At 37.8% G+C, this 26,329-nt stretch overlaps 1 protein-coding gene across 2 annotated transcripts in view; it reads right to left on the bottom strand.

Moving 5' to 3' along the window:
* Positions 1-26,329, bottom strand: part of nrg3b (neuregulin 3b) — a 172,307-nt gene that overhangs the window by 23,488 nt on the left and 122,490 nt on the right. For both annotated transcript variants that reach the window (XM_051124432.1, XM_051124433.1), the window contains exon 3: positions 4,792-4,865. In XM_051124432.1, the coding sequence (XP_050980389.1) occupies positions 4,792-4,865 (74 nt within the window). The remainder of the gene's footprint in view (positions 1-4,791; positions 4,866-26,329) is intronic.

Here is a 26,329-nt window from a genome sequence, read left to right as displayed (position 1 = left end):
CTCACACTCATCCAGGTCATACCATACACCCACAACAAATTTTGAAACCACGGATAATGATATTTTTTGTATGGCTATCATCATCACCACATAAAAAAGTTTAAACCCATGGGCTTGGACTGTGCAAAATAATTAAAGATTATCTCTTAAACTTCCATTTTCCTTTTTAGTCTCTTTATTTTCTCTGGCTCTCTCTCATCTCTCATCATCTACTTTTTTTTTTTCTTGTACCTGTCACTTTTTCATCAACACATCTCCACCTTCTTGCAAACCATAACACCTCATTGTAATTTGTTTGCACATTTATTTAATTCATATTCATTTATTTTAGAAAAAATTAAGTATTATATTAGGACCATGTGTTATCTTTCCTAAATGTCAAAATTATTACAATAATGGCTACATCTTGAATATGTCTTTAAAAAAAATCTTAAAACTAAACATGTTTTTGCTTGATCAAGGATAATTAACCATTGTATTATTAGGCCTATGGTAAAAGTATAATAACCATGTTTTGGCTGATTGATTACCGTTTGTATAGACAGAGTTTTACTATAAATACCATGGTGAAACTATATAGTGTAGCAAAACCAGTGTTAATTTGTGCCATGGTTTAACCATAGTAACTATGGTTTTTAATTTGTTTTAAATTTTAGTAAAACCACGGTTAATTTTCGTAAAAGTTGTGTTGTTGGCTCCCTCTAAACCTGTTTTAAAATGATGTGAATATTTGTCTGCTAAATTCCTACTCTTACCAATAGTAATTATGTCCTTTTGTTAGTAATTGTCAGTAACTGACTGCTACTTCTAACATTTGCTAGCAGTTTAATGCCTAAATAGGTAAACAAAGACAAAACTACAATAGATGAAGTCCTAAACAGGACAGTTTTGCCTCCCTGCTCCACTTCCACTCCATCCTTTAGGCGGATACGCAGAGCGAGCGCATGGTGAAATGCATTGCCAGTGAAGACTAATATGATTTATTAGAGTTCTATTACTGAATGGCAAATTCGGAAATAATCACTTTAGTAAATTCGCCAGGCAACAACAAAAAAATTAAAATTGTACGGCAGTGGGCCAACTGGCTGCCAGGCTACCGGGAATACCCGTCCGCCCCTGTTGAGTGAGAACTTGAAAACTAAATGTGTAAAATTCATGAAGAAATAATTTAGATCATTTTTGTTAACCAAATCATTAAAAAGATTCCATTTAAAAAGTAAATTTGTGAATCGGGCAACACTTGTCTCATGAGCTTAAATTTAGAAAAAATGTATCTTTCAGTGAGATTTCTAAGGACAACAACCAGATAACTGAATCAGAACATAAGAATCAAATCTGTAAGATGTGAACAAATCATTTAGATCAGTTTTGTGAATCAAATCAAGCATTTTCTTAAAAAGATTCAAGTTAAAAAAGTTATTTGTTCATGAATCAGACAGCACTACTTCTCTGTTCCCTGTTTTACAAAAAGCTATAATTTGGCTTTAAAACAAGTTGGAATTAGGGCTGGGCAATAAAATGTTAACGATAATTATTGTGATATAATTTTCCTTGATAATATGATAACAAGAGTTTGATATAATGTTTATGCGCCAAAAGCGGAATGAAACAGCGCTACTCATTTGAACCACCCTACACAGACCATTTATCCGCTCGACTTAAAGTTCAAATGACAGTGCAGTATTTACTCTCTGATGAGTCTCATGCGAGTATTAAACAACACTGTGAGATCCAGTGTGAAGGGCTTGAATTTAGCGACAAACACAAATGACTTGTGATTTAAACTATTTTAAAGCCAGATGAAACAGCGCTGACAAACAGGAGAAACATTGTGTGTAACGATGCAGTCAGAAGGCTTTTCAAATCGCCATCATTTAACATGGATTTACTTTAGTAACACTAATTGCACCATGGGAAATTCCTATTGAATTTTATTGTTATATAATTACATAATTGCATATAATTACAGTATTTTTTTGTGATTAAGCTACAGCGTTTGTGCATTTATACTAAATGTATTTACTATATTCATACAAATACCTACAAACCATATAGTTACATTTTTACCATGGTATTCAGGTGCTATATGTGTGGGTTTTAACTGTGGTTACCATGATCTAAATGTGGAGGTTTATGCTATGGAAGACCAATTGTTATGATTTTAATAAAACTCAGACAGTCAGAATGATTAAATTTCACCATTTAAAAATTACAGATGTTAATGTTTGTGATAATGAACATAAATTTATATCCGCATCTTTATTCAAGCTACAGTCAAATGTGCATTTCTAAGAGACAAAAATGTAATATTATTAATATAATTAACTGTGCTGAAGAATCGAGTCATCAAAGTCAGGCAACACAAACCTGTTTCATGATTTGAAACAATATCACTCATTAGAACATGCAGAAACCAAGAAATTAATTTTTATAATAAGCTATTTATTTTGTTAAGGAAAACATGTCATGTTCTTCTTGTTTATCATGTTCTGACTATGAATAATAGTTTAAAACCGCAGTTAGGAACAAAACTTGAAAGAAATAAAGATTTTAAATTTATTGTGCTAATTATGCTAATTATCGATTTTGACTGACATGCAAAATTTTGTGATAATTTTTTGGCCATATAGCCCAGCCCTAGTTGGAATATAGTGCGCAATACATACAGACCACTTTTGATGCTACTTTTATGCATCGTTTTTACAGCTTGAAAACAGCAGTCCCCAAAAGAGCATAAAAACAAATTTTCTCCTTTGTGTTCTGTGGAAGAAAGAAATTCATACAGCTTTAGAACAACATAAAGGTGAGAAAATGGTTTCAGTTTTGGGTGAACTACTCTTCTAACACCTCCTCCGCTCATACAGTGCAGGCAAAATTCCTCATATTGAGCAGTGGGGTTTCTGCAGACACTGACCCGCAGTGTTTTCTTATGCCAGGAAGCTGGGGGCCAAGCAGAAGCAAGGCTCTTTGGAGCATCTCTTATGTGGTAGTCGATATGGAGACAAAAACGACGGTCAACGGATGATTTGTGCTGGTGTGTTGAGCACAGATAGATTGTGAAAAAGCTCAGGGGACAAAAGACTAGGTGGCAGATAAAGCCAAGCCGCCCCCAGGGGGTGATTTGTGCCTCATTTGGTGGGTTAAGTGAATAAAGATGCACTGGGCCATACACATCAAGCTCAAACTAGAAATGGGGAAAAACAAACAGTGGCCTCTACAGGGTGGAATAAAGATACACTGAAAACATAATAGCTTATGAAAAAATAGTAAAGGCCGTAATTTGACGTAAGATATTGAGTACTGTGATTGCTCCTCATGCGGGCCTCTCCAAAGCCTGTTGTTTTTGTTTTCATGGCAGGAATGGATTGTAATTCAAGTGTAATCTGGATTAACTGAAAAAAAAAAAAAAACTATAGATGCTGAAAGCTTTACCCACATTTAGCAGATTTGCAACAGCACTGGCCTAAAATTGCTGTAATGCTAAACGGTGTCAACAGGAGGGTGGAGGAGGCAATACCAGCAGGATTGTGTAGGTGTATCCGTGAAGAAGATGATGGCACTGAAAGAGATGAGGGCTTCATCTCAGGGCATGATGGATTGCTGGGATATGAATGCTCTCATTGAGAAAATCAGATATGAAAGAGAAGTATCAGGGACGCAAAGTGGGCCTTGGCAGAAAGGCTACAGAGAGATCCCATTACCAGCCACTCAGTGGGGTCAGCAACTCAAAGTGCACTAAATGGGAGTTTAGGTTGCCGTCTCGCTCGCTGTAAAAGATCACTCCCCAAAAGCTAGACAATTCATACAACGCAAGCCATTCTGAGAAACAGCCTCGTTGCAGATTCATCTGTGCGCCGGACAGCTCTTTTCTCCGCTTTCTCCTTCCTAGGCTTCGACTTCCTTTCATATCGGTATAATAGCTCTCAGAAAGTTGAGTCACAGGAAGAAGGGTTTATGAATCAGGGCTTTGTGAGGTTTCACAAATCTCTCCAATACCAACCTATAAGGTGGCAAACATCTCTCTTTGACAGCTTTTTCAGTGACTGTGATCTTCCCTTTGGCTACTTGTGCTCCACTGTCCTTTTTTTAACCTGTGAGATGCTCATCTAGCACAGAAATGGCTAATGACTTTAGCATCGACCTAAAATTAGCAAAGCAATTACTTTCATTCAGGGACTTTGGTAATGGCAGGGGAAATGTACTCTTCATGAAAAATGGTCACTTGATAACATTTCGTAGCCACTTTGAGCCTTGTTAGAATCTGCAATCACATTGTGTAGCAGGACAATGAAAGTGAACGGGTTACGCACTATATCTGTCAAGCTAAACAAGTTAGAGATCAGCTTTCCCATAGAGAAAATAGCATATGCAAATGCTTTCTGATTTTCATGAGTGCGTGGCATTGTAGGGTGACGGCAATTTCAGCACTTAGAGCGAGAGGTATAATTAACTACTTAAGCAATACACGGTTCTGAGAAAACGCCAGAGAACTCTCAGCCCTGGAGGCTAAGAGACTCACCTGATGCTAGAGAGGCAGGAAACTTCTAAAACTAAGACCGGAAAGCAAGTAAACAACAAGTAAATTATGTTCTCTCATCTTTGGCTTGCTGTATCATGAAGCATTTTGTTGCCGAAGGGCTTTGTGTTGTTCATTCTAGTAGGAATGAAAATAACTCAATAACTTTGTGTTTATCCAAACCACATTCATTTTTCCTGTATCCATGTATTCCATGATAATAAAATGATTCCCTCATATTTTCCCTCAAAGAAAACAGTGACAAAAACACATACTTGGGTCTGATAAGATGGAGTCTGTCTTCGGGACAAACTGGTCACAACGAAGTCCACGGTAACCTTCTTTACACCTGAAAAAGAAGAAGAATGTTCAACATTTTAGTACAGAAATATCAGCTTTCAGATTTTAGATTAAAAGATTTTATTTTATTGGACATAAAGTTAGAACATCACACACACATCACGGTTTCAATAAAAATATTAAGTGGCACACCTGTTTCCACATCGCTAATCATAAGAAATGTTTTTGGCCTAAATCAGCATATTAGAATGATTTCTGAAGGATCATTTGCCAGTGAAGACTAGAGTAATGACTGCTGAAAATGTAGCTTTGCCATCACAGGAATAAAGGACATTTTAAAGGGCACCTATTATGTCTCTTTTTACAAGATGTAATATAAGTGTCAGGTTTCCCCAGAATGTGTCTGTGAAGTTTCAGCTCAAAGCTCAGCTCAGATCATTTATTATATAATTTTGCGAATGCTTATTCTAAATAGAAGCAGAAACACGCTGTTTTTGTGCATGTCTCTTTAAATGCAAATGAGCTGCTGTTCCCCACCCCCTTTTCCAGAATATAGCTCTGCTAAAAAACATCTGTTTGGTTTTGATTATCATATCTATCTTGCTAAAATCATGTATTTTAAAGCCATATCAGTTTAAACTTCTGATTTACGGTTTTCTAAATGCGCACACAGCATGTGAGTACTAAACTAAGTTTTCTTTCATGTCTTATTATGCCTAAACTGTCAAATACAGACAAGTTCATGTTAAAAACACACATGATTTACAAAAACTCAGTTATGTCTGTGAAGGTAAACAGCTGGAAAAGAAAGTGACAACAGGGTAATATACAAGATCTATACTGCTGTCTACACAACAATAAAATAAAAACAGAAAATCACTCACTGTTCAGGACTGAATATCTTCTATTGCTTTAATAAGACAGTTCTTATTCGAATGCTGCTTTTAAATGCTCTAGCATGAAGATAGACATGGCGGATTGTGTGCGGCTCATTCGGGGCGGGGTCTTTGCTAATACAACAGTGTCCATCAGCAGTAGTGGGTGGGGCCCGTAAAATGTGACATCACTTTGTACAGATTGTGCGAACGGCTTATTCTGAGACTCTGTGATTTATAGGGATTAAAAAAAGGAGTGGGTGGATTTGTATTATTGTAGGGTGGTTGTGTACACACACTGCCAACACAGATTTATGTTCAATTAACATATAAAAATGAATTTTGCATAATAGGTGCCCTTTAAAAAATATAAACAGTTTCATAATACTACTGCTTTTACTGTATTTTTGATAAAACTAAATGAAGCATAGTTTAGTTTACCAAAAAATGAATATACTGTCATCATTTACTCACACACAATAAAACATATGTAGACCACAAAACCAGTCATAAGGGTACATTTTTTAAAAATTGAGATTTATACCTTATCTCAAAGCTGTATAATGATGTTAGGATAGGACAATATTTGGCTGAGATACAACTATTCAAAAATCTTGAATCTGAGAGTGCAAAAAAACAAAAAAACAAAAAACAAAACTAAAATCAAAATGTTGAGAAAATTGCATTGAAAGTTGTCCAAATGAAGTTCTTAGCAATATTACCAATCAAAAATTAAGTTTTAATATATTTACGGTAGGAAATTTAGAAAATATCTTCATGGAACATGATCTTTACTTAATATCCAAAAGATTATTTTTTTGCATAAAAGAAAAATCAATAATTTTGACCCATACAATGTGTTGTTGGCTATTGCTACAAATATACCTGTGTGACTTATGACTGGTTCTGTGGTCCAGGGTCACGTATGTCATGGACCCCATTATATTACATTTTAATTATTACCCCTTTAAACAGTCCTGTTGTATGACAAATACATTTTAAGAATCCAAATATGCCATGTAATCTCTCAACTAATATAATGTCATGAAAACAGCATTATCTAATTATACAGGAAGTAGAAAATGTTAAAAATAGTTCTAGAAGGAGCATGTCACACTGCAGGACACCGTTGTCACTGCTTGACATGTCATGCCAACCCATTCAGAATACAGATGTGGCATTTATAATACTGCATCCACGTTTCCATCCATCATTATGTCATTTTCACAGAGAGATTGACTCAGCATTAGAAATCAGAATATCCAGAAATGTTATAAATTAGCCTCACGCAGAAAAGACGAGCAAGTAAAAGAGGGGGGGGAAGGGGGATAGGGACAAGAAAGAAGAAGAAGAAAAATAGGGATAATAGGGCGGGTCCGTCCAGAGCTCACTGGTGCCTGCGCTCGCACAGATAACACAGTCTTGACATTTATGTCACATCCCCACTGAGCTATGGGACCGTATGGAAAAGACGAAGACATTTGACTAGACTCTTACTGTGAGATCTATGCGAAACAGGGGACTTCTTCCAAAAGTAGCAGTGTGCTCTGCATCTATGTGTAGAAGAACCAGCTGCTCTCCAGCTAAAGCATTTCAGACATCTTCTAATCTCTCTCCATCTCTCTCGCTCTTTCTTTGCATTTTTTATTTTATGTCTTAACCCAACATCTGTAGTCTTCCCGTGCGCGAATACAAATACAACACCTCCGATGCTGCAAACAGACTCATCTCCATTTACCAGCAGCATCGCGCCTTTTATTCGGCACATGTTTACCAGAAAATTGCCCAATTCTGAGATCTGCCTCTGTGATCACTTCTCTCCCGTGCAACGCTAACATAATTTTGGCATACCATGATAATGACGCTTCACAAAAGAAAACAACAAGCATGCAGGCTGAGAAGCATCAAATAAGCCCTTAACAGAATGATCTTGATGTTGTTTCATCTGGCTTCGACAGCTGTCTAGACTCAATGCTGTCTGTGTGTCTGGCTTGGAGAGGCATGGCTGAGATTTGCTGAAAGAAACAGGGAAGAGTCTGTAAAATGACTGCAAAGAGGGAAAAACATGGTTAGACTGTAATTACAGTCACGGAAACAGGTGAGGAGCATGAAGTACGGTCTCATCTCCTGCTCTCTTGCGCTCTGTTAGCTCACTGTCTAGTTAACACCAACTCACGCATTGACGGCAGAATGACGGCCGTGACTGTCGGCAGCCTATTTGTTTGTTTCTCGCCTTTCTCCCCGTTTTTGTTAGACGATACAGTAGAGCTTTTAGGCGTATACCGAGAAAACAAACCGACAAATGATTTCATGCATCATTGTTTACTTGGTATCGGAGGAAAGGAAAATCAATGTGCGCGCATGTGTTTATGACATTCGAGGTGCCTACAGAGTAAACAACATTGTAAACTAGAATTTCTGCATCTGCTTCATGGCTTTTCATTATCATTCAAGGACATGTTGCTTGGCATCAATGATCGTGCCCCCGTTGGTTAAATTACAGCTAGAGAGAAAAAGAGAGAAAGGATATATCTCCCCCGAAGGAGGCCAAGGCAATGAACAGGACTCACATTTGACTACCACACAGCTTGTTAATTAAAGCTGAAGTGTGTAATTTTTTCAATGTTAAAATACTCTCGTCCCAGCCTAATAGCAGAGACGACTTAAAGTAAGCCATTAGTGGGGCGATTTCCCTGAAAAGTGTAAACACTGTGTCTCTGTGGCGCAATCAAAACATTGCTCTGTTTGTTTGAGAATTCCGACCTGCCTTGCACAGCAACAGCGGCTCAGCCAATGGCGTGAGTTCGGGGGCGGGGCACTCTGCTTGTCCTGACTAATAAGGGACAGGTTGAGTTTTCTGAGGGAAACCTCTTTGAAAACAATCATTTTTCAATAGCATTTGGTGATTCTGATGCCGTAGAAAACACACCTCAGCTTTGAAGGTATGTCAGTGTAAGTTGGAATAAACAGGTGAGCTTGTTTGTGCAGGAAAGCGTGTCTGCGAGTGGGATGTGCGTGGTGGTATTCTTTTCCTCCCTGTCAAACAGCTCCCACATAACAGACTGAGCTTGTGGCTTGCATGTGGGTGCTACATATACTACCCACATTCACACACCCACATACTGTACAAAAACACATTTACACAAAGATATTGTCATCCCTCTTCAAGATCCGGTGACAACTTTCCTCCATAAATAAGGTGCAATCTGATCCTGACATCTTCTAGTTTTATTGATGGATAGGGAGGCTAAAATAAGGCAGGTATTGGAAACAATCTCTGTTCAATTGTTCCTTACCCAGCATCCCTGTCAAAAAAAAAGTGCTGTTTAAGAAAAACCTGGCTTTTGTATTATCTCACGGCCAATACATATTCATATGTATCTGTCTGGGTTTGCAAAAAGGGAGGGGAAAAGTGGGCATTGTAACAGAATGGTTTTATTTGTTGAATGACATTGACTGATGCCTACTTCACCATTCAGGTTGTTTGTTTGCGAGACAACCTTGCTTATCAAATTCCGCACACAAACAACGAGCAGTTCCCTACCTTTTCAACAAGTGCTTCCTCAACTCGAACAAAGTATGTTTATGTCCCAGGGGTTCATTAACAGATTACAGACTTTTTTTTTGTTGCATAAAAATGGTCTTTGAAAAGTTTTACTATAACTTCATTATTTAATTTGGCTACTTTTTAAATGCCATTTATTATTAACTTTTATTGATTTATCCTTGTCGCAGACTTGTCTCAGACTTACAATATTAAACTATGAAATGTTCATAACGTTCATAAAAATATGAATTATATTTCATATTAAATTCTGATAATCTAAGCAAATAATGAAATAAACATAAATCACATCCATTATTGTGTAAAAACCAATTATTCTAATATTTAAAAAAGAAAGAATTCAAGTTCTACAGCAATGGCATCATTTTCACCACTCTTAACAATTATACCCTTAATAAAGTTTTGACAAAAGCAAAAATATGAGAAATATTTGTATTGTAGTATTATGTACATTATGCACAATACAAATATTATTAAATATAATATATTATATTGCTGTCACGTGCGATTAATCACATGCAAAATAAAAGTTTGTGTGTGTGTGTGTATATATACGTATATACACACTGCCGTTCAAAAGTTTGGGATCAGAAAAAACTGTAAAATTGTGAAATGTTATTGCAATTTAAAATAACAGTTTATAACAGTCTATTTTAATATTCTTTAAAATATAATTAATTTCTGTGATCAAAGCTGAAATTTCAGCATCATTAGTCCATAGTGTCACATGATCTTTCAGAAAGCATTGTTGGAAACAGTTGCTTAATTGTTTTGAACCTGTGACACCTTTTTCAGGAGTCTTTGGTGAATAAAAAGTTAAAAAGAAAGCATTTAATAAAAATAGAAATCATTTCCAATAATATGTCTTTACTACTTATAAAAAAAAGAAAGAAAGAAAAAAGACCTAAACCTTTAACAGATTTTTTTTCCTTTTTATTATTCATCAATGAATCCCCCAAAAAAGTATCACAGGTTCCAAAAAATAATATTCAGTAGTACAACTGCTTTCCACATTGATAATAAATCTGCATATTAGAGTGATTTCTGAAGGGCCATGTGACATTAAAGACTGGAGTAATGATGCTGAAAACTTAGCCTTGCATCACAGGAATAAACTTGGTTTTAAAATGTTAATTTTTTATTATATAAAATGTAATAAAATGTAAACTGTTATTTGAAATTGTAATAATATTTCACAACATTACAGTTTTTTTTTTCTGTATTTTTGTTCAAATAAATGCTTCTGATGAGCATGAGATACTTTAAAAAGTCTGACTGATTTAAACTTTTGAACGGCAGTGTGTATATATACATACATATACATATATTAGGGCTGCCAAACGATTAATCGCATACAAAATAAAAGTTTGAGTTTGCCCAATGCATGTATGTGTACTGTGTGTAATTATTATGTATATGTATATGTATATACGTGTGTGCGTCTGTGTGTGTGTGTATTTAGAAGAGTTAGCCTTAGCCAGACAAAAGAGCTATAAAAAAGTAATTTCCACTGCCTTCTATCACATTAAACTCATTAATGATATCAGGGCAAAAAAGAAAGACGGAAATATAACTAGAGTGTGAAAATGCTCTTACATTCTAACATTCAACAGGGCCAAAAGTGCCTGTAGTTGATTAACCCCCCACATAGAAAATACTGTATGTATAGACGGTAAAGAATAAATATATCTTCTTTTAGGAGCCATACATTTAGCCTGAGCTTTGTTAAACCAAGAGTTTTTCTACTTTTCACATGCTTTTTAAACCACAAAAGCTCGACTCGAAAATAAACCTATTAAAATGGTAATCACGCATGAGTAGATAAGTCCCCCTAAGCTTTTACTTGCGGATGCGCAAATACTCAACCGGGAGTTCTCCTGACGACGGCATTGTCATGGCAGAGCACTGGTTAGAGATAAGAGGAAGCACGGCGTTATGTCACAAAACAGTTTGTGTGGAGTCTACCCACCAGCGTGAGGATCAGCCATCGGCTGAAAGGCACGTGGAGGGAGAGAGACATTGATGGCCATCTTCACATGTGACTCTGACACACACAGGTGCTATTCCGTGGGGCTTTGATAAAAGGGTGATCACAGCTGGGTAAATAAAGCAGGGCTCTGTTCCTGTCGCTCACACAACTAGCGATCACACAGGTGTCAATGGGAACTAAATGCTTTTTGTTACACATCACATTCTGCGGTTGTTTTTAGGTCAATGATGATGGATTGTTCAGGTAGGTGTCGGTGTGTTCCGGCGTGAAAGTGCGCATATGTTCACAGGGTTCGCGATTCGTGACGCAAGCTGGCACACGTGCAAAGGCGCCCAAACTGAACTGCCAGTGCCTGTCTCTTTACAATGAAAGCATGAATATCTCATTTTTCATCAGATATGGCAAGATAATCCAATGAAGCTGTGAGAGCGGCAGTCTGTCTCAGAGGTGTTTAAAAGCTTATCCTCCTTAATATCATTTACATGGCCCTTCCGCAGTCAGGGCAATAAGTGTAATTCCGTTAAATTGCGATATTGTCTTTCCCATCATTCCTCAGTCTTATATATAGACTCTGGTTAATCCTTTCCTTTTTAATCAAGCCGCTTTGATGTATTCATCATGCCATTTTATTTAATTTGCTATTCCCCTGCAGGGGAGGATAGAGGTGGACACTGATGGAATCAACGTGCCGATAATACGTGCATAGGTTCTGTATCTCTGTGGTAACGTTCACCATGGTAACTTGACGTTTTTTTGTGGGCTCAGTGCCCACTGGAATCGACGCAACCACAGAAATGCGTGCAATGGGCATTGTTGCCAACGAGATGGAAATGTTGCTAAGAAAGCCTCAGAGTCCATTAACAGCCTGCAAAGGAAAATCGTTCCACAGAATCAAAGTTTTAGGTGCATCCTTTTAAAAATCAATGCATTTGATGGACAACTCATTACAGGGTAGCTTGTTCATGAATACTCTTTTTTTCCATGTGAACAGGGCTAATTTCTATTAATTCAAACTTGTTATTAATGCGAAGGTTGTTATCGTAAACCACTAATCAAGATTTCATAGAAATTTTAGTGCTGGAGGCTGTACTGACCATATTAAGGTTCTAATTGAATGCACATCTTATCTTATTTCTTTAAGACAAACAGGCATGCTTTATCTGTAGCCGCCTTATCTGTGACGGACGTCTCTTTACTTCAAACTAGAATAACAGAATTACATTCGCTCTGAGTCAATATTGTTTTTCACTCAGTACACAAAGACAAAACTGTATCTTCAAGCAGGCCACGCATTCCTAAGGAAGCTTTCAATGAAATTACAGGTTGTATAGAGTATATGCCAACATTATTCTAACCTCTTGCAAGCATCGCAGAATGCTAACAAGGCCAGGAATTCACAGGTGGCTGCTAATTTATAGTGTCAGCCTGTTTCTAGTGTTGATGACACAAACAGAGTTGTTATTTAATCATATTTAACTTGTTAAAGCTGAAGGGCTCAAACATGCCGCAACCATCGTTTAATCTTCAAGTACGTGGCATATGTTTACCGTGTCAACAAGAACCATGCCATTTTAGGTCTCCGTGTCTCCCTGAAGTATCCTCAGAAAGTTTGCCTCCGTTTAGTGACAGCTCCCTCTTTCACAAGGCACAAGCAGGCGTCTTCACATCCCCGCGAGTGATATTCACAGAGGCAAACTGCCGCTGCCACGTCTGAACAAAAGTGACATGCTCTAACCTAGGGTGGCAGGGACCAAAAGGTCCGGAGGACATGTTTTTTTCTTAAACATCCCAGCGTTGCAGAATATGCCGAAAATATCCCGGGGATGGGCGAGACGCATCCCAGTTCAGTCAGGAATATTAACAGCACAGAAACGCTTGTTTTCTTTCATGCGGCTGCTGCTTGGCTGATAATGCCTGTACAGAGTAAGACAAGCAGATGTAAGATCACTCAGGGGAAACCCGTCTATCTGAGCTGAGTTTCAAGTCTTTTTTCTTGTAGTTTTCCTAGAAACTTACTATAGGTATTCCCTCTTTGCTTGGATGGGAAGTATGTTAGCCAATTAGACAGGCCAAAGCGGCACTTTTAAGCATCTGGTACATTAATTAGCAGCTCTTATGAAGGTCTGAAGACCAGACAAACATGTCGAGGATAAAACTGATTATTTGGCAATTCATCACGGTGTAAACTTCAGCTTTTTAAGTAGCAACGAGGTAAGGTTGACGATCACATCAGAAAGCATTTCTCAGGCAGCGTTAACAAACCTGGCGTTCAGAGGCGCTGTGCTTCCTCTTGCGTGACGGAACACAAGCACTTCGGGCGCTGGATTTTGGCAGCCATCAGCTCTCGCATCTTTGCCTGATCAAACAATCCCTACATTTTCCATCGCTGGCCTGGCGCTTCTGTTTGTCCAGCCAACTGCATAGTTTTTTTGCGTGACCCCGCTGCCAAAAAAACGATTGCTCTCTGGCGTTTTAAAATTGTTTTGTGTAAATAAAGACAACGTTGGCTTTGTGAGCGACATTTGTGATTCTGACATTTGCTTGAGCAATGTTAATCCTGTCAGCAGCATTCAGGATGACTGAGCTAAAATAATTGAAGATGAGAGTGTGCTTAGAGGGACAGGATCTCACTAGCATGCCCCACAAACATACACACACACATTTAACTATTGTAGGCATGCTAACTCTAAGATTCACACTAATTCGTGAGTGGCCGGTTGCCAGATTTAGGACACTAGCTGCATCTTCTGGTGACGGATTAAGGTCCTTTCTCACAGAGAGGTGCGCCAGTTTCTCCCGTCTCGCTCTCCAGCACCTCTCAGGACGGAAAGTAAAGGGCAGCCATCTTAAACCCGTCTGAGCTGCAGCTACAGCTAAGACTAAAGTGAAAGGCTTGTCACCAATCTCTACCGAGCTCCATGTGTCAAGGACAGCTTTTGGGAAGAGGAAAAGCAGGCTTAAGGAGCTCAAGAGTGGCTAAAATCCATAACCTGTCTGTGTGCCAGCTATAATTCACTGTAAAATTTTTGCGATACATTGCGAGAGGTAATAGGCGTTTCACGGATCATATATATGTGTGCCGAGCATATTGAGAGCATGGGATGTTCTGTACCATCTCCGCCTTGGCTTGTGTGTAAGAAAATTAAATCAGAACCCAATCAATAGCAAGTTTAACAAATAACTTTTCATTCTAGGAACTCGCTGGTGAATAAAGAAGAAAATATTGGTGTGTTTACAAGAATGTTTGGTACATATGCATCACTGTCAACTGAGGACAAGAATAAATCTATAAGGTTGCAAGAAGGAGCACTTTGGGAGGTAGTTTTTCCAAGCACAATTTTGCTATAATTAGCTTTCCATCCATAAATTTGCCTCGGTGACCCATTTTTCATTTGTAAATGTGCTGTGTGTTTTTACAATTGTCTAGAAGCCTTTTGTCTTCCTGCCAAAGAGGTGTTTATTTGTGTTTACATTTAGCTTCTCATCATATTGTTATCTTCACATTTTGGGATATGTTCTGCTCGGGGCTGTATTCATGATGCTGGCTTACACCTCATAATTTTGCTCTAATAATAAGCATTCTGTCTGTGAATAATAAGATTTGATGCCATATTACGTAAATATTCTCCTTCAGCCTCTTTAAAAAAAATGAATGATAGATGAGGTGAGGAGAATTGTCAAAACTGTTGTTGAATTAATATTCTGTCATAATTTATTTACCCTTATGTTTTTCCAAACCTGTATGACTAACTGTCATGTGTGGAACAAAAAATACTTTATATAACAATATATTTCTAAAAATACAAATATATAATATATATATATATAATTTTAACAGATTATTTACCTCCTCAGTAAACTGTTGTTTTGAGAGCTGTTGTGATTAATTCGCTGAGTCGCTTAGCTTGAACTTGATTCAATGATTCAAAGATTTGGTTCTCAATTTCAACCCACTGAATCAATGATCTGGTTGCAGCAGTTCTCTAATTAATAGCTGATTAGAGAGGAAGATATGTATTGGATTGCTGTAGACTACTTCATGGTGCCTTTTTGTTGTTTTGACTTGGTCATTTCTTAAAGGATTGGTTCACTCCATAATTAAAATTTTGTGATAATTGACTTACCTTATGTCATCCAAGATGTTCATGTCTTTCTTTCTTCCGTCAAAAAAGAAGGTTTTTGAGGAAAACATTCCAGGATTTTTCTCCATATAGTGGACTTCAATGGGGATCCACAGGTTGAAGGTCCAAATTGCAGTTTCAAAGCAGCTTTAAAGGGCTCTACATGATCCCAGCTGAGGTATAAGGGTTTCATCAAGCAAAACGATTACAAATTTACGCAAAAATTACAATTTATATACTTTTTAACCACAAATGCTTGTCTTGCAGTAGCTCTGAGTCTGTGACTTCACCCGTTACGTAATTACATTGCAAAGGTCACGTGTGACGTAGGCGGAAGTACAGTGTCCAGTGTTTACAAAGCGAACTTGCAAAGAAAGTCAAGCACTTTTTGCAAGAAAAAGGTAAAACAACAATGCCGGACGATTTTAAAGGGGTCATCGGATGCTAAGTTCACTTTTTCATGTTGTTTGAACATTAATGTGTGTTGGCAGTGCATGTACAAATCTACTCTATAATGATGAAAATCCATGCAGTGGTTTTTAATTAATCTGTAAAAATAATATCCCCTTTTTCAAATCGAACCATTCTCAGATGCCTGTCACACCGACAGAGGCCGCTCCCACAGTAGTTGATTGACATGAGCTCTTACCTTAGACCAGCTGTCACAGTCCAGTAACTTTCCATGTTTTGATGCCAGAGCAGGGATGTAAGTTAGACAAGAATATCTCCTATTGAGCGATTGAGGTGTTGTGTTGCTGGATGTAATAATGAACATAGTGGTCGTCATTTACTCCCGACATCTGAGCCGCTGAAGATGCAATTACGTTTGTTTGTGAATGGAATGTGCCTCCCGATCTACATATATCCGTCTATGTTCGCGCAAATCATTCATGATCCAGCTTCACTTACAGCATAAGTGAGTATGAGCGTTTTTTTATGAATCTTTGCGATCGCCTTTCCTTATAACGTGGTAGTTAGGAAGTTTAGTGGCTAATGCAAACAAGACCGTCTTTCCACAGAGAGAAGAGAGGGGCGGGGCGAGCAGAGCTCATTTGCATTTAAAGGAACAACCCCTTAGAATGAGATGATTTTGCAGAGCTGATTTTGGCAAGGTAAAAAGGGTGTTGTTTTACACAACCATTGAGAATTTTTAATCAAAGTATATTAGAGACTTTTCATTAAGACCCTAAAGAATCATATCAACTTGTGGAAAATGGGCATCCGATGACCCCTTTAAAGTTGGAGAAGAAAATTAGCCTTTTTTGAACTGAAGTAAACAGATGAAGGACAGCTAGTGGAAGACGGGCATTTGTGGTTAAAAAGTATATAATGTTTTATTTTCTTTTTTATTAATGACTAATTGTTTTGTTAGACAAGACCCTTACTCCACAGCTGGGATCATGTAGAGCAGTTAGAAGCTGCAATGAAACTGCAATTTGGACCTTAAACCCGCTGATGCCCATTGAAGTCCACTATATGGAGAAAAACCTGGAATGTTTTCCTCAAAAAACACAATTTCTTTTCGACTGAAGAAAGAAACACAAACATCTTGGACGTAAATTATCAGGAAATTTTAATTTAAAAGTGTACTAATCCTTTAAAAGACCAACATGGGTACTATAAACTGTCCTTCTAGAGCTTTCTAAATATCCTTTGAAAAAACTTTTTTTTTTTCAAACTCATACAGGTTTGGAACATCATGGGTGAGTAAATAATGGGCAAATCTTTGGGGGTGAACTAAAACGCAAATATTAGGATATGAAAGTTTTCACTTCTATTTTCTATTAAGTCTTTGGCCGCCTTATCATTCCCTGACTGTGGCCACTTTTCTTGTTAGCATCCGGTTTGTGGGCTGGGCGACATGGCGTGTCATTGTCACCGTTCATTACCTGCGCATTTCCTGTGCCTGCTGTGACAGAGAGGTAACGCCCCTTTACAGAGAAAACTCATTCCGGCTCCACAGGGAGCACTTTGTCTCCTCCACACTGCTACTGCACCAGAGAAAATAACAAATGAAGGAATAATAAGATTTGTTTGTGTGGTAGGTAAGCGTTTTCTGAAAGGCACTGGAACCCTGACACCCTAATCCTTATTAAAAACCTCATTAATGAGGTCCTCCGGAATTCTAGGTTTAGGTCTTGAAAGCAGGTAATAGAATTAATCACACACACACAAGGGCTTACCGTCAAGTACACATATTTAATTTAAAGACTTATTGCAAACGGAGAGTTTAATATCTGCTGCAAGGGGTTTAACATCCGTATTCGGACTCTCAGCAGGTCTATCCCAAAAGAAGAATTTATGTCTGCTCTTTGATTGGGGGGTGGAAGGGGGGAGACTGATTAGAGCATCTGGCCACTGGCAATCAGAGAGACAGGCAACGTTTTTACATTTCATTAAAACATAATTAAACCATCCTTTTAAGTTCTAGTGAAAACATTATGTTAATTTGCCCCAAGTACAATGGCCAGCGCTTTTAATTCAAAGCGTGCCATTCCTCTATTAAACCAAATCGAGTTTCAACAATATATTGGGTCAGTGCTCCTTAAATGAGCTTCACTGAAGTAGCTCTCAATAACTTTCTCTCTTGTTTTAACTTGTATTTTCCAGACAATGTGCAGTGGTGCCCCACGCCTTATTGTAACTATTATTAGTAGTAGTAGTAGTATTACTATTGCTAATAAAATAGTAATAATCATATCATCCAGTAACCTAAAAATAAATCAATCATTTTAAGCATAACTTTTCCAAAACAACAACTTATTTTTCAAGATAAAAAAACAAAACCACATTGGGCTTTCTTTTTTTTAAAGAATTTAATTATTTTAATTAGGATTTGTCTTCTTCATTATATCAGGGTGGATGCATCACCATGACAATTTTAAGTTTATGCCACACAAAAATATAAAAATAAATTTTAATTCAGGATTTAAAAATGTGCTTGTGATAAAAAAGGATGCATTTAAATAGTATAATGTATTTTTCTTAAATAAATATAAATTAATATAAGTAATTAAAAATGGGATGTCAGTGTCCTTATTTTATGTGACCAATTAAACCCTTAAAGGATTAGTTCTCTTCCAGAATAAAAATTTCCTGATAATTTACTCACCTCGAAAAGAAATACATTTTTTGAGGAAAACATTCCAGAATTTTTCTACATACAGTATAGTGGACATCAATGGGAGCCAAAAGGTTGAAGGTCCAAACTGCAGTTTCAATGCATCTTTAAAGGGCTCTACACTATCCCAGTTGAAGAATCAGCATCTTATCTAGCGAAATGATCGGTCATTTTAAACCACACATGCTTGTCTTGCACTAGCTCTACGATGTGCAAGCACATCTTCCCACATTGTGTAGTCACGTTGGAAAGGTCATACGTGGTTAATTCTTCGTCTATGTACTTTAATAAGGTAGAGTAGAAAAAAACTACAGATTTAGTCAGCTAAAATCTAATGGGTTTATTTACAGTGTAATGCATTTATTAAGCATTTCTCTAAAATTACTAAACTCATTGTATAGGTTTGATATTAAGATTTTATCATGATAGACACACTGTAACATGCCTTTATATTAAAATGAAATGAAACCACTTCTCATAAAGAAACAAGAACATGGTCGTCGTTTCAGTGAAATGCCAAAGGTTATATAGGTTAATTATACATTCTTTATAGCAACTTTTCCCGCCCATACTTTCAAGCAGACATACTTATTTATATACGTGAATTAAGATTCATCTTTATTAGGGCTACTGAAGTGATTCAGTCAAGAGCAGTCAGTGATTTTCTGTCTTTCTTTTGTTTCTCGATTAACATCAATGCCACAGACAACAGTAACTAAATTAGGCTGCTGTCCCTTTAAAACTGAATGCACAGATACTAATACATACCGATAGTCTCCCAACTGTTTACGTTCACCTAAGACCTAACTGAGTGTGATTACGTGAATACTTGTCAAAATGGACAATTCAACATCATTTTGTGTGTATTCCACAGTTCTTGAGACGTGAAAGACTCGTGCGCTGTGTTAGAGGCGCTCTTTCCGTGTCTGCGCTCAGAAAACCAGACTGAATTGAGTTCTCTTTTGCTCCGTCAAATTTATCCATATGTCTGCTCTTCTCTTACTCCTAGATATTGACATTTTTGAACATTTTATGAGACCTAAATGTACGCCAGCTTATGTCCCGCCGGATAGATCAATAGGCTACGTACGCATCTAACCTCCCAACCATGCAGCAGATTCATTCTGAATAAATCTCTTACCAAATCGTCCCTCTATAACATTTGTATAGTTTTTATTCGTTGACGAAATCTCAATAAATTTTCGTCATAGTTTTTGTCATTCAAAACGAGTTTTTGGTTAGTTTTTTGTTGGTGAAAAAATGTTGTTGATGCAAATTATGATGAAAATTATTCATCAGCGAAATTAACACTGAAAGGGAGTTTGACTTTCTTTGCACGTTCGGTTTGTAAAAACTTCCGCCTACGTCATGCATGCATGATTGTGTAATGTGCAAGGTTGAGCTAGTGTAATACAACATTTGTGGTTAAAAAGTATATACATTTTTTTTTTTTTTTTTTTTTTTTTTTTTTTTTTTTTAGAACATGACTGATCGTTTTGCTAGATGAGACCCTTATTTCTCGTTTGGGATTGTGTAGAGCCCTTTGAAGCTGCTTTGAAACTGCAATTTTGACCTTTAACCTGCTGATGCCCATAGAAGTCCACGTTATGGAGAAAAATCCTGGAATGTTTTCTTAAAAACGTAATTTTTTTTTTCGATTGAAGAAAGAAAGACACATCTTGGATGACATATAGGTGAGTAAATTATCAGAATTTTTTTGTTCTGGAAGTGAACACATTTCCCTTTATTTTTCCAGTAAACTAATATATAAATGAGAGCTTCAGCAAATTTAGCCAGAATACCATTACCTCATAATATCTCAGGTGGCAGAGCTGACAATGACACATGTGTGAGGTACACCAAAGTACTGGATGTGTCATGGGCGTAGGAAATGTTTCTCTCCCACCATCTCCAAATTGCAGGCTTTACAGGCTGGGGGCAATGCTGTTCCACCTAATAACTTTGTTTGATCCCATACTGCTCAAGTATGCATTACCAATCAGGTTTCTCCTTTCAGGCCTTGCTTATAAACCTGATAAGTGCACGCGCTGGAATCCTAATCACTGACGCCCTTCTGAAAATGAGAAGCAGTCTGTGAAAATCAAATCTGATTGCACTCAGCAAACAAATACATATCATGAGTACGGAACATAATCAAGATTAACCAGAATACGTGACCCGCTTCTGTGGGCATGTTTGCGCGTGTGATTTGAGCATTAAATCGCTGCGCCGCCGGAATATCAAGTGATAGATAGGTGACCTCTTTCTAGCAGTAACCAATTTCCACATGAAGTGGGGAAGATAATCTGATCACAACAAGGTGTAAAGATAAAGGAAATCCCCACTGCCCTCTTTTCTATTTCAGAGGGTGTTTTTTTTCTATACAACTCCTAAAAATCACAGCTGCTTTTTCGCTTGGAAAGAGGAGTGAGAAATGTCTGTCAGCCAAATGGCTCTCACCTATTTTGCTTATTACCACAGAAGAATAAGTTAAAAAAAAAAAAATCTGTAATAGGTAATAACTGAATGCATAATACTGGCAGTAGGATCATATACCAGCAAGCACCACAATTAAATCCTGACTGTTTCTTTCTGTTAAAAGCAATGTTCCAGGTTTAGTTCAAATTAAGTTAATCGACAGCACTTGATAAGAGAATTTCAACTTTTCAGTCCTTCCTTTTTTTAAAAAACAAAAAAAAACTTTAGTAAAATCACAAGATCACATTACAATATACTTAAATGTGGTTTTAGTGTGAAAAAAATTCCTTATAACCTTTTATGTGAACATATATCCAATTTAAAATGTTGTTGCCATGACAGCATAATGTAAAATGACCAGAACACCTTTAAAGATCAAATAATGTACAGGTTTAACAGAAGAATTAATGTACCATAAGAGCTTTTATAAGTTGGGCTTCACAATTCTACTTTTAAATCCTGCAAAAAAGGCCTCTTTCATTCGTAAGTGCCTCACCTTATGCCACAAATGCTGTCAATTGAGCTTAACTTGTATTGAAGCCAGAATATTCCTTTAAGGCCTCTTTGTGAATTCCCTTAAATGCATAAACACTGCTTTCTCTGCTTCCTTTATCTCTGTTTTTTGTTAATTCTCTTCCTCTTCTCCATTTTAATAACCTTTCTCCCCTAGACTTTCTGTGATTGCCAAGTTGCTGACATCGCGAGGCTTTTCCCCAAAGTCCCTGGCGCAGATTCTTGGTAAACACGGGTAAACAAACACAAGAAAACCATTAGCCGGTGCCCACAAACTAGAGTTTGCAAAAGACTCTCTTTGGAATGAGCGCTGGTTAGATTCTGTTTGCTTGTGTTGCTTAAGTCGCACACACAGGTACACACAAACACGGAGAGAAGCGACACAGAGGCTGCTCATTAACGGAAAAGAGGCGACGGTGACTCAGACACGCTCTCACGGACGTGCCCTCACCCAATTCCTCCAAGACGTTTCCAGATCCTTTCAGGCATTCATTTAAAGCAGGGGAAAGGTCATGTTCCGGTATCGCCACAGAGGATCTCTGACTGATTGATTAAAAACAGACGGATACATGGCAAGCTGCATCGGATCAGTCTGAGATGCTTGTGTTATTGCTATTTCTTCTGAAAAGCAAGAGAAGGAGGCATGTGAAATACAAAGCATAGAAAAAGGAATAATTTGGCGTGACTTTCTCCGCAGATTAATTCTTCAGTGAGCCTCTGCTCAAAGTCCCGGTCTAATGAGGTGTTCTGACCTCAGCCAGGTTTAATGGAATAATAAATGTATCAATGCTTTGAAACCTGCAAGGTCTCTCACCAAACACACACACACACACATAATCGAACAGGATAGAGACTCCTTTGCTCATGTGCATCTTAGTCCTCTGTTTAGCAGCACTGTATCATTGCCAATCTGTTCATGTGGTGAATGAGGATCTTTTGATGGACAACCACAGAATACAAATTCATGCCCCAGGCCTCCATATTCTGCATCTATACAAACACATAAATCTTTGTTCATGGCAGGAAGGATACCCAATTTTTCAGGGTTTCCAGGTTGTGACAATTGTTATTTTAGTCATGTGACAACAGGGACTTATAAAAGAAACTCACTCATGTGAATTATCCGATTTTTCAACAACAAAGAAATGATTTGTCATATGACCTCCAGCTATAGATCAATATTTTTTTCCAATTAAAAGGTATTGGAGATATAGGAATAAATTTAAACACAATGTGCATGTTTTTATTATTTAGTATAGTCAATCAATAGCCAAAGCACAAAATATTTATTTATTTTAATTTATTAAATTACAGTATAAATTATACTGTTACTAAAATGTATGATTTATATATAAATATTAAAAGAAATAATAAAACAATAAGAAAGACTGTCAGTCTATGCATTAATAGTGGGGAATTTTCAGTAACTCTTTCAGCAGGTTACATGATTACGCCAGTAGATGCTGACTCTCTAAATGTGTGAGTTACTGAATCATGATTGCTCTGAGATGCACAGCAGTTCTGTCATGGCAATTCTGTGAAGATTTTAACATGATAATGGATATGACAATGCTAATGTATCTTGATAGATGCAGAGCAAGTACATGAACTTCCTACTACCAATACATACACTGATACGGTGCTGTGAGTATTTAAGACACACTGTTTCTGCACAAATAGCATATATAATAACCCGTATTATATCTATACAGGTGGAGCTGGGGAGGTGGAAGGTTTCAGAGGAACTTTGAAAGTGCGCTGTGAAATACTCTAGTGAATGTTAACCAGCCATTTAATTGTAAAGCAGCAAGCTCATTGGCTGCGTATGCAACATGAACCAGCTTGTGCCAAGTAGTTTAACACTGTGAATATCTTCAGTTTGTGTTAAGGACCCATCAGCCTGCACCATCTAGAGTTTCATGGCAGAACTTGGCATTTCTTCTGCAGCAATATTTACAACTACTTCCATTGGGAGAGAAAAAAATAGGCAAAAGTAACTAGCAATACGGCGTCTACATTGTATGTTTAGCAACATTAACTTCTATTGTAGTGCCACTAGAAGCTACAAATTGTAAATTTAACCTTACTGATGCAGTAAGTCGCTTGTTATTTCTCAAACAACCATGTTATTCCAGGATGACAATACCAAGATTCATCAGGCTCAAACTGTGAAAGATTGGCCATCACACAGAACTGACCTTAACCCCATTGAAAGTCCTTGGGATTATTTTGTCAGGCTGCCTTTAGCTTCGCTAACATTGTTTTCTTTCATTGTGGCATTGTTTTAACAACATTATGCAGTGTCACAGAATTTATTTCCAGCAATAGTTGCATTTGGTCTAGATCTTGCATCGACAATAGAAGGCTTTTTTGTAAAGTCGACTCCAGCATATCCCAAAGACTCCCAAAAGGGTGAAAATGATTCCTTAATGCTCACTGAGCCACTATTTCACAATTTGGGTCCAACGAATTTGTTAAGAAATGAAAAGCTACACAATGCATCAGTTTCGGGTTAAAAGAATTGTTGAAAAACATACACCAGAAATCATGTTAAGCAACAGAATAATGATCCAATTCTGGACTTTTCAGTATTTACTTACTTTAAATCCAAATGGCGAGTTTTTTTGGCCTGGAAGTGTATAACTCAAAGCAAAAAATTGTTATTTTCTCTTTAGCAGTGCTCTCTTGCACTGAATGTCTGCAAAATGAACTCACAGTAAACTGACGTTTTCACTGAGAAGCGAAACTCTGAAAGTTTCAGTATTTTACTCTATTGCAAAAGATCAAAAAAATATTTTTTTTAGTATAATATAATCATTTCAACATTTGAAAGGCAAACCTCCTAGTAACTTATTGATAGAAACAGCACTGCTGTTTCTGAGTTTTACATTAACGGTTCAATAACACCAGTCCAAACTGCCTTGGGCTATAGTCCTCAAAAGAAAATTACCTTCACAGCTCCTAAGTCACGCATCTCCCGCACGTCCATCCAATACTTCATATTTTCTACAGACTGACTCATTCTCCAAAGTCTCTTGAGCCAAAAAATCACTGCAGATTCTTCTTTGATTTCGTTAACGTCTGTCACTATAGACCTCCTTTCAACTTTGCCGGTACACTCTGCTCTCATTGCTGTTTGTGTTTGTGGAGCCAAGTGTTGATTCAACGCATCCTTCCACCTGGTTACCTAGATGCTGGACTGTGATACACAATATGAAGTATTGACAAAATGTCTCCAGTTACTCAATCTCCAGCCTCCGCTGGCCTTCCAGCTTCCTGTTCACCCTGAACCATCCTGAAAGACAAAGGCAAACCGGGGCAACAAGACGCTAATTACACACGCTGTTTAAAGTTTAAGGTCGTTAGCCAAAGAGATTGACAGGGCTGCGGAGCAGAGTCGAGAAGGATGTATGGATGCCATCCGTACTTGATATTAAAGCTCGTACGGCGCTCATCCACTCTTGTAATTACAACAATTAACTGTTGTGATTACCAACAGCTTTATTTGGCACTATGGAGTGGAAATAAGAAGGCTTAATGTGGGAGGATGATTATTGATAACTCCTTACGGGTGAGGCACGGTCAAGGCAGCGAACGATAGGAATAATCCCCCGATTATCTTGTAGCGGAGATTAGCTTTAAGAAAATTAGCTGTGTTGGCTTTGCTAATGATCAGATTATTAGCCACAAACTATGGACTTTCAGCACAGTCGCAGAGACCTGCAGATGGGGCCCATGAAAGTGGATTAAGCCCTGTTTAGGCACTGGGGCTATTATTTATGCACAAACTTAGCTTAATGGAACGCAAGCAAATCAAGCTAAAAGCTACGGCTAATTCTGTCAGCCCAAAATACCATTCTGCCCACAAGCATGTACAGTGAGAGTGAAGTTAAATAGGCCAGCATTACCATGGATACACAGCGCTGTCGGAGCAAAACAAACAAACAAATCAAGATGGAAATCCTCCTCGGTATCTGCAGAAATTATGCATATTCACTTATTATAATAAAAACGATGCTAAATTACCAAAACAAGCCAAAGCCGCAAGTCATATCGCTCCCCAAACAAAAACAAGGCCTCGCAGGCTCACTTTTTCACGACAAGATCCGGTAACATCTTCCTGTGCCTATAACGGCTAATTATACGGCAAACAACACCATCGTGTAATCTTTCGCAAAGCGGGCCTGGTTTGTAATAGCTTTGTCACATTTGCTAAAAGACCAGACACCCACAACTTCCCTCTGATAGTAATTTCCTGTTTATACACTAACACAGCTTCTGGAGCTGTACCTATTCAGCTTGAGTTATTGATTAATGGGCATGTTGCCTCGCAGGCTCAGTCTCATTAAAAAAGACTGGCTTTCAGTAATTCGGGCCTTGGGCACAGATGGAAGGAGCCTGCACAAGCGGAGCTGAGTCAGGAATGCCAATCATGGCCGTCTCTCCGTCTCCCTCTCCTGACCCTCTGCTTCAGTGCAAGACGGGCAAACTAAATTATTTACAGCTGCAGCATTTCCAGATCAGACTGAGATATTGTTGGAAAACGCATCAATGTTTCAAAACATGCCACTGAATGTTCTTGTGTCTGGAGCATCAGTTAGGTCTAATTTTCGGGGCAGAGCTGCTGTCGCGCCGAGTAAGACAACACCACAGTGCACTGAATGAATTTTACAGGGCGCATCCCGATGCTCATCCATTGTTCCTTTGGAACGGTGTAACATGTTCACCATCGCTCAAAGAGAGAGGGAGAGAAACTGTCATGTCATCTTTTGAAAAAATGAATCCTGATCCTCTGTTCAAGCTCCATCTGCCAATTTTTTTCTTTTTTGGCCATGTTGTTTTGTGTAGAA

The sequence above is a fragment of the Labeo rohita genome, chromosome 12 (assembly GCF_022985175.1).
Source record: "Labeo rohita strain BAU-BD-2019 chromosome 12, IGBB_LRoh.1.0, whole genome shotgun sequence".
Lineage (NCBI taxonomy): Eukaryota > Metazoa > Chordata > Actinopteri > Cypriniformes > Cyprinidae > Labeo > Labeo rohita.
The sequence above is the reverse complement of the archived record's forward strand: the minus strand, read 5'-3'. Positions and strand labels throughout refer to the sequence as shown.